Genomic DNA, 13,651 nt, shown 5'->3' on the forward strand with positions numbered 1-13,651 from the left:
TGCAATACGAGTAATGTTAAAAGTCGTATGCTTCATTCACCTTGCATGTTAATGTTTTAAAATAGTAAAAAATAAATATGCATGCCAAAATTGAATGTATGTGTGACTTGAAGGAACTTTTTTAATTTCAGTAATTTCTTTGTGTCGAAAATAGAGCACTTAGTTCCAGTAACATTTTCATTGTAGACTGCTCTTGTCACAGCCACATTTTCAGAAGACTCCTGATTTCAGGGGATTCTGAAAGAATGAGGTACCAAGCTTCCTCAAAAGTTTGATTTTGTTAAGGTTAACCTCGGAAATATTAGAACAAATTTTAGATAAAAGATAATTTATATGTCAGAAATTCAAATTGGGCAGTAGGTTAAGGTCGTTAGTATTCTTCCGAGATTTTTTTTTTCTGTTTTTTAAGTTGAAAGCTCAATGTGTGTGCTTTACATAGCAATTAATTTCAAGTTGCCACCTTTTTAAGTCAAATTGGCTTCAAGTTAGTTCGAAGTATCGAACTACACAGCATGTATCTCTAATAAATATAGAGATTTTGTATTCTTTAATGGCTTTAATGATCTTCGGTGGCTTTGATCTTTCGATCAGCAACTGTTTTTAATGCTATAAAGATATTCTCCTGTTCTGCGCACATTAGCACTATGCTAACAAGAACATCACAAGTCATCAAAATATTCGAAATGATGGACGTAGGCCCAAATCGGTTGATGATCACCAAATAAGGCAGGCAATCATGAATTAGAAAAATCTTCCTATAATTGTAAGAATTCAATCATTCACTCAACCAGCCATATCACCAATTAAGCACGCATACAAAATTCAATTCAATGCTGTGCCTTTAAAAGATACTCTGAATACTACAATTATACATATTACAATCATAAAGTAACAAGTGTTAAATAGTTTAGTGCAAACTTTCCAGCATGCTGCCAAAAACCTTCAGAACGAATAAAGTAAACTGCATAACTAATATCACTAAAGAAAAACAAGGTTTTAAAGAATTTTTTCTTGGTTCTAAATGAGGAAGGGAGAGTTATAGGTCTAGCAAGGATAGGATTTTAATATTGAACATAATGCACTAACAAAAATATTAGCATTTATACACTCGATAAATTTGTATGAATGTATTTATTTTGCGTTGTGTTCTTGCAAAAATGTGTGTGGTGTTCGTAGTTTAATCTTATGAATTAGAATGAAAAATAAGCTAAGAAATGTATCAACGGTCAGTAGGAAAAGAAAATGCTTTTTTCATTGATGCAAAAGAAAATTTTAAGAATCCAATCCAGCGATTTTTATAGCGCGAGGTAAAAATGCTCCTTGGTTCACATCGCCCACAGTAAAGCTTTAGTATAAAAATAACAGAATAAAGAACAAGATTCAGATAAAGATTTCGCGTTATACAATATTAAATAAAATTAAAAAAGTAAAATAATAAATTGTTTATTTATTTATTTATGAAAACGTACTTCATGCATTATGTTCATTAGGTGCACAAAAAAATAGAGGTAAAAAGAAATATTTAAAAGCGGTAAATTATCACAATTCAATTCCTAGAATTTTTCTAGAAAAATCATCAAAACCTAATGTATTAATGAACGATTTACAAGCAAAACTAAATACGTTTGTACAACACAATCGACCATCCAGTGTTATGTTCATTTAAATATATTCCGTAAATTAAAACAGAAAATATTAAATTTAGACAATAAAAAATCGGGAAAGCCTATCTAATTTTTGTTTAAGTACAATATTCATTTATTTTATTTAATTTGCGCAAGTTTATAAAAATTAATTTTGCCAAAATATGAACGAAATCAATATAATAATACAAGCTTACTACTTAAGTAATTACTAAAATTCTAGTAACTATTGAAAAACAATTTATGTTTTTTTATTCCTTCGATATCTATGTAGAAATTAAATTAATAATAATAATAAACTACAAGTTTATTTAGTAGTTAGCACAATTCTACTAATTACTGGCGAAAATAGATTCTTTAAACTCCTAAATTTTTGGATAGCTGTGTGATTGTACAATTGAAGATTTACAAGCTAAGATTTCCCATAGAGTAAATTTTAAGCCTGTTCAAAGAAAGAATGCAAATCGAAAAATTAAGCTGAAAGAGGAGGCTTTATTAAACACTCAGAAAGTCGGAGTGAAAGAGAAATATGAAAGGAAAAACTGGAAATATTTAAAATTTTGCTTAAGAAACAAGCTCGAATAGAATTTGTAGATAATGCCATATTAAGGCATCAAGTCTAATTTAAACTAAATAAAATAAGAGTAAATCTGAAAAGTTTTATGCTAAAATAAATGCTCTTTCAAAATAACCTTTATATTTTCTTTGCAATATTAGTTTTAAGTGAGATGTAAGAGGTTCAATCAATGTATTACTGCCTCTAATGAATCAGTTAAATTTTCATTTTACATTAGCATAAGCATGTATTGAAAGTGAACAATACTTTGAAAGCAATATAGGAAGGATTTTTCCCTCCTCGGTTGCCTGAAAATCCGTGAAAAAATTGGTGGAGTAATTGCATTAAAGGGTCGAGATTCATCTACCTTAACTCATTTTGTTTTCACTGATAATATGCAAGTTGAGCATTTTCAAGCTATTGAACCTTGCAATTAAATATTATCAAATGTACAATAGTTTTTGGAACTTCTGAAGAATTTCGGAATATGAGGGATAAAATAAATTCTTGTTTGCTCGCATGTTTATCTTTCTTTCGCTATTTCCTTGTATTTGATGGAAACGCTTGGCTAATGTCGAGAGCATTTTTCTGAGCCTGAATCCTTATTACCTGAAACTTCACCAAAATAAGGCTTACGATAGATTCTCATTGATGAGCGAACATCCTTCCTCCTTAAGACAAACATCTACAGCTCAGATATCTATTTTCATAAAACTATTTTTCTATTCAAAAGAGACGTTCTTCTTTCTATCTTCTAGTAACTGCCATCGCAGCGAGTTTTTCTGCAGACAATTTCCAATTTGTCCTTTTCGGTTTAGATGTTATCTTAATCGTATTGTATAAAGTTTATGTTGCAGGAGTGGAGGAAGGTGCTACCACCTTTTGATCAAGAAAACTTGGACTTGATCTCTGAGTGTCAAGCACTGTAAGTGCAAAAACACCCCAGTCCCGTATTCAATAACGTGGAGTGGAATTACATCTCCTTGCTAGCAAAACATTTTGGTATAGATCAGAGTTTATAACTAGGTTAACAATTATTTTAGCACGAAACATTTTTTTTTCAGAAGGTTATTTAAAGCCAAATGCTGACAGACAGGAAATGTTACAGTGAATTTGTTAATATTTCGAGAAATAAGTGCATTTTGTTTTAATAATAAACAAAGCAAGTTCAATTTGCTATTTGCAGAAAGAATTATGTTAATATGAGTTTAAATTAAACTAAACAAGTGATTTAAAAAAGTATTTATAAAATGTTTATATAACTTAATTGTACAATGACACAGCGATAATAATTTTTGAGTAAATCAGTGATGGGGAGTGTGCGTAGTTAGCGCAGGCGATTAGGGCCTGACCTGTAATCGCTATCTTGCAAGACCACTTAGAGGTGCCTTCAAGCACAATATCCTCAGCTTGAGCTAGAGAGTCTATGTGAGTGTCCGGGTCCATTGTGAACGTCGTTCTGTTGCAAACAAAATATAAACAAACACCAAGAACTCACCAATAACTATGAAACAGAAAACCTCTCGTACCACCAATACAGTGTTCTTAAGAGATTAACCAAGATGAAGCAAGAAAGAAAGAGGAAGAAGGTTGTAAAGGGAAAGGAACAACCCTTTTGCAAGGGTTTTTGAAGAAAATTATAAGGGAGATACTTAAAAAGGATAAATAAATTGAATTAATAGTAAAAGAATAGTAAACACCAATATAACTTGCACTTCACAATATATGATATTTTTACTACTGAATAAATAAAAGTGAAATAATATTATCATTAACAAACATTACTGATTTAGGTATCAAGAAGGACAATTTTCAATTAATACAAAAGATGTTAAACTATTTAAAGAAAAATAAACAATTACAATGTGAAGAAGTGCATGTTTTATTATTTTGTACACAGCATGCATAAATGCAATTAGTGTACCCAACTTCATAAGATTCACCTTGTGATTTCTTTTTTTTTTTACTTATGAAAAAATAACAATAAAAGAGAAAAGTAAATACATAAAAGGGAAGGATACACTCGCAGGCTTGATGTTCACATATAAGTTTGGAAGCGTGCCTTTCTTAATTCCAAATATTTAATTCATTCAGGTTTTTTTCTTAATAATATATCCTACATTTTACTTACATACATTATCCCAAAACTATAAAGAAAATACCTCACAACGAAAGTGCTCATGATATAAAAACCTTTTTTTTTATTTTTATTTTTATTTTCAAAAAAATAAAATAAGTAGATAAATCAAACATTTACCAAAACAAATATATCAGAATATCAAGGCAACACACGACAAGAAACACCGATGTGTACACAAAATAAAACAAAGTAAAGGAACTCTTTTGTTTTTAATTATTTTCTTTTTAAATACTTTTGTGTTTTAATTAGTGGCAGGTAGTATTTTTTTTTTTCTTAAAAAACAAACCTGTAATTGCAATTTTAGCTGACCACTTGCTTGTACCGGCTAAAACTGACTGCTTGACTGCTTTCATGTGTCCTATATGGCTCTTCTGATCAGGACCAAACACCATCCTGCCAAAACACAATAACTACCTACTCCTACACTGTGTGTTGGAAATCTTAATATTCTCTGCCACTAAGTTTTTTTTATTGTTTTTTCTTTAATCATTTACTATTAATTCCAAAGTTATATGTGCAACACACTATTTTTTTTGTGTGAATATTTCTGATTAAAATAGATTTCTGTTAAAAGTTTTTATTATTACAATAAATAACTAAATAGCTGAATTAAAAATTAACGAACAAAAATTGTTTCTCGGGTTTTTGGAAAATATCTCTAGGAAAGAAATAGGAGAAACAAATTTTGTTTAAACTCTAAAAAGGAATTAAAAGAATCAATAAGTTCATCAAATTATACAAATTGGCAAAAACAGTTACATTTTATTTTATTATAATTTTTTTTTAATAAGAATTTAAAAACTGAGTAAATTTGCAAAAATATCACTGAAAAAAGGACAGCAGTTGCCAATGGTTGGTAACTTGAAGTAGACTAATATTGCGAACATAAATATAGGATATATGCTCCTTGCTCTCACTGTAAACTCTGCAAAATGGAATTATACTCATATTAAGATCAGAACAAACGTTACATACGTTAGGATATATACAAATTTAAGGATATTTTAGAGAATCCATTTTTCTAAAAAAGATAAAATTAGTGTTTTGTGTATTTCCATACAGATATCATACACTCCCCTCTTTACGCAATCAGGAAGGTTGAAAAATTGACCGAAACAACATAAGAAGTCTCAGTATGAATCTGATGAACTTAACTCTGAAGTTGGAAGCATATTTCAAATCCAGTCAGAATTAAAGAGACTTGTGAAATAACAACATTGCAGAAAGTTTTACTTTATGAGCTTTCAGATAATTTGTACAGGCGTATCTAGTAACTTCAACTTTTCAACTTCATTTCAATGTTAGTTTTACCAAAGAGACAATCTGAACTTCTCATTCCTGCTCCTTCATTTTATTTGGGAAAATTTACAACAAAACTTTTAGTCAGATGTTTTACTCCTCGCGAAAGTGATTTCAGGTACTTCTAGTTGAATACCTAATTTTTGTAATGTTTACCAATCCAACAGTGGAATTCCTGCAATAAACCTAGCAGGTACTTTCTAGACTTTTTTTTCCAGTGTCCTACCTGTCTCCGGACAGTATTCTCTCGTTACAAACAACACAGTCCATGAGCTAAATGGAGCTCCTAGTACCAGAAAATCTAAGAGCAACAGCTAGATTCATCAGCAAACGCTTCCATATGCAACATTTTTTGTTAGATTAATCTCATGTATTAATAAACTTGTGTCAACTCTCAACATAACATTGCGCATGATGCAGACGAGTAAAAAAATACAAAGATTCGTTATCTTAGAAGCATGTGAAGAATTTCTTTTTGCCTCAGACTCAGCAGTTTTATAAATGCAAATTTTGCTAAATGAACCATAAAACGGTCACTCGTTGCTCAGGAAATTGCAGCATAAATTTTAAATGCGAGCAAACATTTCAGAATTGTTAAAAAGTATGTGTCTGTAAAGAAGAATAGTAAACTATTAAGAAAGGTTCAATTTGGCGAACAAAATTCTAAACACCAACTGTTTAAAAAAATATATATATATCAAATTGATTTTAAAAGTTTACATTTATTTGTACAGAACATACTTATTTAAACAAACGGATTCAAATTAATGTAACTGTTTTTGCCATTGAAAACATAAAAATATTTATCTTTTTTAACTGAAACATTTATATTTTTATAAATAATAATGTATGAACACGTCAGCTGATCTAAGATTTTTAGTATAAAAATTCTATTTTTATTAATCTCAAATTGTTTCTTGAAGCAGCCATACATAAAATATTAAATCAGAGTGCAATGCAAAAATGTGCTTGATTTTTATATGTTGGAGTATGGAGATAGTGATATTTTACTGATAACTGATGGTTCACTAATTCTAGTATAACCATCTTGTGTTAAATGATCTTACAAATTGCTTGAAAAAGTACAAACAAAATGTAAAAATATTTAGCTCAAGAATTTCTTGTCCTTTATGCAAACATGTAGATATTTTTGTATTTATGACATTTACCTTTGATTAGTTAATTTTCAATTTTTCGGTTTATCTCAGCGTATAACGAAAAGGAAAGATAGATTCGCAAATGACGTTGTTTAATTAAAATATCTTAGATCAACTTTGTTTGAAGTGAAAGACGCGAGGTAATAAAACCCTTAACCCAATCAGTTAATGAATCAAGGATGCAAATATGAAGGCATCATTTATGGAGGAAAATCAATTAAAGAATATCAAAGAAAATTATGAATTATTTTTTTTTTCTCGTCCTTTTTATTCTATTCTTACAGAATAATTCTTACCGAATCAATTCAAATATTTCTGGTTTTTCCCTTTCACGTTGTTTCATTCTTTCTTTCATCGCTGTAATGATGCTGTTCGCTTTATCTTCGGCTCCATGTTTAGAACTCTTCTCAGCAGCTCCTGTTGAATTATAATATTCAATAGTCAGTGCAGATAAGTTCTTTGCAATTTCAGTTGATTATTCAAAAGGTAAGAAATTGAAACAATGAATTAAGTTATCTAACACATTCTGAAAAATTTAACAAAAATATGATTACACTTTTAATATGTAATCAGCTCCACTTTTCAATTTTCAGTATACCTATGAATAATAGAATGGGTGTTCATCTTAATGCAAGACTTTTAGGTAATTGCACATAACTAAGGAGACCGACCTTATTAAAACTATATGCCCAACTGGAATTATGACTGAGTCACAAACAAGCCAATCTATATTGAAGTTTAATGGCTGCTTTCGCATTTATGAAGACAATCTGATTTATCAGATTTATCTTTACTCATCGAAAAGTTAGAATAATAATTCCATTCAAGTATGTTTAAATATCTTTGTTTTATAGGGGTTTTACACTTTCTAAAATTTTCGGATAAGGTCTATCAAATAATGTCGAGAACAAAATATTGCTCCCATCTTCTGCTACTTCTTGCGGTAAAGTTTTCGTACTTTATGTTAAAAGGCAAATTGTTGAAGGAGGATAAATGCGAGGAAGAGATCTCATCCTAAAGACCCTCTCTCAAGGTACTGGCTGAAAATTTATTCAGCTTGTGAGCTTCCATTCAGAATTCCAGCGAACTGAATAATCACGATCCAAAGGATCTTAGTAATTAATCGGGAAATTAGTTAAAAGGCAATTCGTCTTCGATAATGCACTAAATTAAAATCAAACCTACTTAGTTTATGTTTTGGGCAAGCGTGAAAACTGCTTTAGTCTTAACCAATATACTTTACTTATCAACTTTTTTCCAACATTGAACGCATTAATACTAACGTGTAATTGAGAATAAGGACTGTCAGCGAATCCTTTATAGGACTCCTTTGAACAAGAATATAATAATCAAGTAAGGGATTATCTGTTTATTGACATTTCTCTCCTATACTTGTACAGTTAAAGAAATAGATTTGTTGGCAATGTCTTCAAAGCGTGAATATCCAAACTTGTTTTGTGACTACCTTTTGTAATCCTCTTCAGGGAATCACAACTAAAGGCTTTATACATGTTATAAAACATTTTATATTTTAACTATTACTCTAAAAGATAATGAAAGAGACGCAAACGATAACTGACAGAAATTAAGCGAAGTATTTAACTTGATGTTAACGATTGCCACTGAATCATTTAATCAAGAGTACAAACAAAATATTCTTGACAATGTGTTTATTACGAATCAAGCTGTTTTTAAAATGTAAATAAAGAATGAAATCTCACTTTGTAAACAATCTGCATTGAGTAGATCTTTACATTTTTCATGGCATTTAACACCACATTCTGTACAACGGACTCCCTGGCGGGCAATGCCCCACAGCAATCCTTCGCATTCATAACAGTATGTTGGCGATGTGGCTGTCCATAGCATGAAGTTATGAGGAGTTGTACTTGATATTGGATATATTAACGCTTGCAATGTTTTCTTATACACGTGCATTTTCTGTGAACAAAGATAAATTTTGTTTATTTCTATTTTAAAAGAACACATTTTAAAAGTTTGGATTAAAATTGTTTAGGGGCAATGTCTTTAAATTCAGCTCCTGTAATTTTACTTCTCCTGCACCTATTTCTGAAAAGTTAGTAGAGCTAGCTTCTACATCATTGTTATTTAAGATTAAGAATACTAGATATTTATCTGACGGGGAAAACACAAATATAATGTAAGATGGAACAGATAAGGTGGTCCAGGAATGAAGAAATAAATAATTACTGAATGCCCAGCTGCTGAAATCACCACCTTACTCTGTAAGAATCTTAAATTTGCATATTTTAAATAGTTACCAATTCCTCATCATTGAGTGTTGCACGCGGAACTGCAGATGTCAAGCCAGCATTTCTTTTGGTTGCAGCCATGGTCTGAAAGAACAAACAGAAATTAGCTACGTTCTCCAAAATATTATTGACTAATGAAAACAGTTACTGTAAAAAAAAAAAAAACATGCAAATAAAGAGAAATAAATACTCTAATGTGCACAATATAACAAAATGTGGTTGTAAAAGGAATAGCAAAGCAAATATTTACCAGGACGAATAATTTATGAAAGTAGAAGTAAATAATGTTGCAAACAAAAGTCAGTAAGTAAACAAAACTTAGTTTTACTATCAAAACATTTCATGTGAATAAGTTTAAAATAATAGAAGTGGTAATTTACAATCCTTGGCTTCAATGAATGATTTAAAATGAAGTTTTTAAAATTTATTTCTATAGTTTGGATCTATTTATGAGCTACAAGGCTCGCGTATTTTAACTAGCAGCAAATATAATTTAAATTTTTGTAATTAAGTTTTCGTCATAGGTATTTGACTAATTTATCAAATCAAGAAGTTAGAGGTCAATGGGGTTATAAAGTTATAAAGCTTTCTGTTTACAAACTCTACAAATAAATCCTGGCATAAGCCCCATTATGTAGAGATGTTTTATTTCAAGGCCCAGCAAGGAAACCAACTCTCGTACAGTTGGAAACTAAGAGATGCCCGTCAAAGAGGCAGAACTTCTTTACTTTCAATTTTGATAGTATAGTCTTTAAACAGAATTTTGATTACTTGGACAATTCAACGAACTTACCAATGAGGGAGTATAGAGTTTGTTTGTTTGCAGGCGTCTACACATGATGAAATCTTAATTTCGATAAATTTTGAAATAATCCTTTGAACTAAGAAAATATAAATATTGTAATAATGACATTTTACAGTATCTCTTAATTATTAAATGATCTACTCTTGTATTTAACAATATTAAGTCTAAGAAACTTATCGCAGGGTTCTGTTAGTTAGCCTAAGTCAAGCTCACTTTTTCTAACCACAGCTGAAGTTTAGAGATGCTTATTTAGAGTAAGAGATACATTTTTTTTTTTTGTAATAACCATTGCTTGCACTGACCAAGGATTTTACTCACACTAATGAGCTAGAAAATTTTGAAACAGAAATTTTTTTTTTCCTAAACTTTATAAAAGTAAATTATTTAAAACATCTAACTGAATAAATATGGCAAAGAGAAGGTGTGGATTAACATTTCTGTTTTATCTTCATTATTTGAATGCCATTCTGGCTAAAAAAATCCATTAAGATTTCAAAATATGGTGATGGTCAACTATCCAGAACAAATTAAGAAATTTTGACCTCACATGAATTCGCAAAACTTAACTTTGCGTTAAAGGCAATCAAGAAAATGATTTACAACGAACAATACAATTAAACTTCATTTCAGTACAATTCAGTAATTATCAATCAATAGAAGAATTTAGAATTAAAAAACTGGAGGAGCTTGAATGAAGTTAAATTTCTAGCGAGAAGAGGCTTTGTATAAACGACATATGAGAATAAAACGTTCAACCAATGTACAGGATCGTAATAACCTGAAAAACTCGAAGGAAGCATTTAAGAAAACCCTTAAAGAAAATTCTTTTTCCTTATAAATAGTTATCAAATGTAGGACAAGCTTTTATGCCTGAATAATACGCTACGGATAATGCAGCATAAACTTTAGTGCTTTAATAAGTGCTTTGCAGCATTGAAAGAAAAAGTCGGTAAGATGCGTTCATAATCATAGACTTGTTTAACACAACAACTGGAAGGTTTAGGCTAAATATGAATGAGAAGAACAGATTCAGCAGAAAAAAGAAATCCTAGTTTTGCTTCTTGGCAAAACGATGAACATAATAAGAGAGATATCATCAGAACATAGCGTTCAAATTATAATCCAAAATCACGACAAAAGAGTCGAAACTTAGATTTCTAAAGGCTTTTGGAATGATGTTTTGGATAAATTCACCAATTCTTAAACTACAACTTTCGGATACAACCCATAGTTGAGAAATATTCGAAATAAGAAACAGCTATAGGTAGCTTCACTCGCAACAGTTCCATATTTTGTCCTCTTTTAATGCCTTCTCTTTGCATACTCTTAGATCTAAATAAAGATACTACCTACTTATAAGAAAAATTGTATAAAGCAAACTTAGTAAATAATCCCAAAAAATTAAAAAAAGGAGTGCCAATAAAAATTGAAATTATTAAGACAGTTTTAGTAACAGCAACAATCATGCAAATTAAAAGATAAATATTAAACTGATGCAAGAGACGTAAATGAAATTACAAATATACTTGGGTATTTAAATGTATCTAAGCATGCTTACATATTATGCAACTTTTGAAAAAAAGGAAAGTTAAAAAAATTATTAAAAAATAAACTACCGACGAAATTATTAGAAAATAAAATTTAATAAAAGAATGAGAGAAATAAAATTAAAAGGGATTGAGATAATACCTTGAGCACCTGGTTGGTGGGAGCAGAACAGACAGACAAACGAAAATCAAATTAATTGTTTTCTCATTTCATTAAATCAATTTGGTTTCAATTCTCTACTAACATGACATTTTTGTTTTGAATTTAAAAAAAAAACTTTAATTGGATTCACCTATTGGAGGAGTTTCTCAATAATTCACAGATAAGAAAAAGGAAGTTTTAGTATTGGGGGGGGGGGTTGTTGCAACAAACAAACAGGAAGTGGACATTAAAAACCAAAACAAAAAATTAAAATAAAATCAATCCACCATCAAAATGGAGAAAAGGGTTCTTCTTAAACATTTTTATTTAGGAATATCAAACAAAAAAGGATTTGAAAAAAAATAAAAATATTTTCGCCACATGTGGCATAAACATTCAATGTTACATTTAAATGTTCGAGCTCAAAAAAAACATATCACATTGTAAGGAAATCGCATACATATATGTTTAATTGAAATGAAAAAAATCAAAATTAAAATAATTACATTAAAATACATACCACCCATTAAAATTATTATAAATGTAGGTTTCATAAATATATTACTATACTTTGTAAAATTATTAATAATCAACAAAATAAGTTTAAATACACTTTTGGGAAAGAAGACACAATATAAGTGATGATTATCGATTGTTTTTTGTTTTTTTTTAGTTTAATATAGATAGCATAGATAGAAAAATTGTACTCACCAATTCAGAGACCAAAGGTATTGACTTCCTCCTGGGTCTGATGTCAGGCATACTGTCAATGTTGCTATAAAATGGGTTATCTCCAGGATGTCTGCACACAAAAACGATAATATTAGGCAACAATTTAACTAGAGATTTTCAAAATTAGTTAGAGAAAAAAAATTAATCAGGCCAATCAGTAATTGGGAAATTTGTGAAGAGATTGTTGAAATTTCTTACTTCATCTGCACCACAAAGACTGTAGAATAATATACAAGATGGCTTCTATTTTATTTGTTTTTAAAGCTTGAAGCTAAGTTACATAATCCAATCATCTTCAACTTTTTCGTAATTTCCTTATTTTCGGCCTTTATTTATCTCTGTAAGTATCAAAGCCCACGTCAAATTTGATAAGGGACAAAACAACTAATTTTACTGTTGAATTTTAATAAGATTAATCATTTATAAATTCAACATTTGGTTCATCCTAACTTCATTTGAATAAATATTAGCTGCAGCTTTTTCCATTCTTTCTTTCTGCATTCTGCATTCTTCCTGCCCGTCCTAAGATTTCTGTACACTGTGTAAAACACTATTTTGAAATGTAAATTCACATTGGAACTTTATGTTTGCAGTTATTGTGTATATTTATGACTATGATTATTTATCTAGCCATCTTAAATAAATATATCTGCTCCATTCGGTACACTCGTGGGAAAAATGCCTGGATTCATGGGTATTTCTGAACAGATCACTTATAGGACTCCACAGAAAGGAGAGATCTTATTAAACAAGACTTGAACGTCAAGTTTCCAAAAGTGAAGTTTTGAAAGTAGGGTCTTCTACTATTTAATATCTCGCATGATTTTTTTTTTTGTTTTAAAAGATGATTCACTAATTTTTAATAAAATAATGAAAACAAGCCAAAAGTTCTTCTGCCAGTCTGTGTGGTTCATTTTTAAAGTTAATTTCTTTCTTTTTTTTTCCCCAAACTGATACAAGAGTTAATTGTCAAAGTAAATTTAAAGTGATTTGCGGTTCGCAAGTTGGCTAAATAATAAAAGAATTTATTTGAATTATAATTTTAGTTAAAAATTCTGCTTACCCATTGGTACGACCACTGCTGTCAAGACCTGAGCCGCCATTCTGAAATAAAAACACGGAAAATAAATAAATTATTCAATAAACCACAACCAGTACATTACCAAGTTTAAAGTTGGCCAGAATCTTTTAAATATTAATTGATAATTATACACGGAATAGCAAATAACGATAGAAAAGGAAATGATGTTTTCGGTGATAATTTTAGATCGGAAAACTATTTAATAGTTTCCAACTTTAGTGGAGGAAGCAAATAATCTCGTTACTTATTTCTGCCAATACAAAACTTCTTTGTGAA

At 29.8% G+C, this 13,651-nt stretch overlaps 1 protein-coding gene across 7 annotated transcripts in view; it reads right to left on the reverse strand.

The window, feature by feature from the left end:
• The window catches only part of unc-13, a 626,295-nt gene that overhangs the window by 24,530 nt on the left and 588,114 nt on the right, over positions 1-13,651 (reverse strand). For all 7 annotated transcript variants that reach the window (XM_074122300.1, XM_074122305.1, XM_074122303.1 and 4 more), the window contains 6 exons: positions 13,358-13,398; positions 12,274-12,364; positions 9,078-9,152; positions 8,517-8,736; positions 7,092-7,212; positions 4,626-4,732 (listed from right to left, as the gene is read on the reverse strand). In XM_074122300.1, the coding sequence (XP_073978401.1) occupies positions 4,626-4,732; positions 7,092-7,212; positions 8,517-8,736; positions 9,078-9,152; positions 12,274-12,364; positions 13,358-13,398 (655 nt within the window). The remainder of the gene's footprint in view (positions 1-4,625; positions 4,733-7,091; positions 7,213-8,516; positions 8,737-9,077; positions 9,153-12,273; positions 12,365-13,357; positions 13,399-13,651) is intronic.

Source organism: Rhodnius prolixus, unplaced genomic scaffold (assembly GCF_049639745.1).
Source record: "Rhodnius prolixus isolate KJV_2025 unplaced genomic scaffold, Rpr scaffold_8, whole genome shotgun sequence".
Classification (NCBI taxonomy): domain Eukaryota; kingdom Metazoa; phylum Arthropoda; class Insecta; order Hemiptera; family Reduviidae; genus Rhodnius; species Rhodnius prolixus.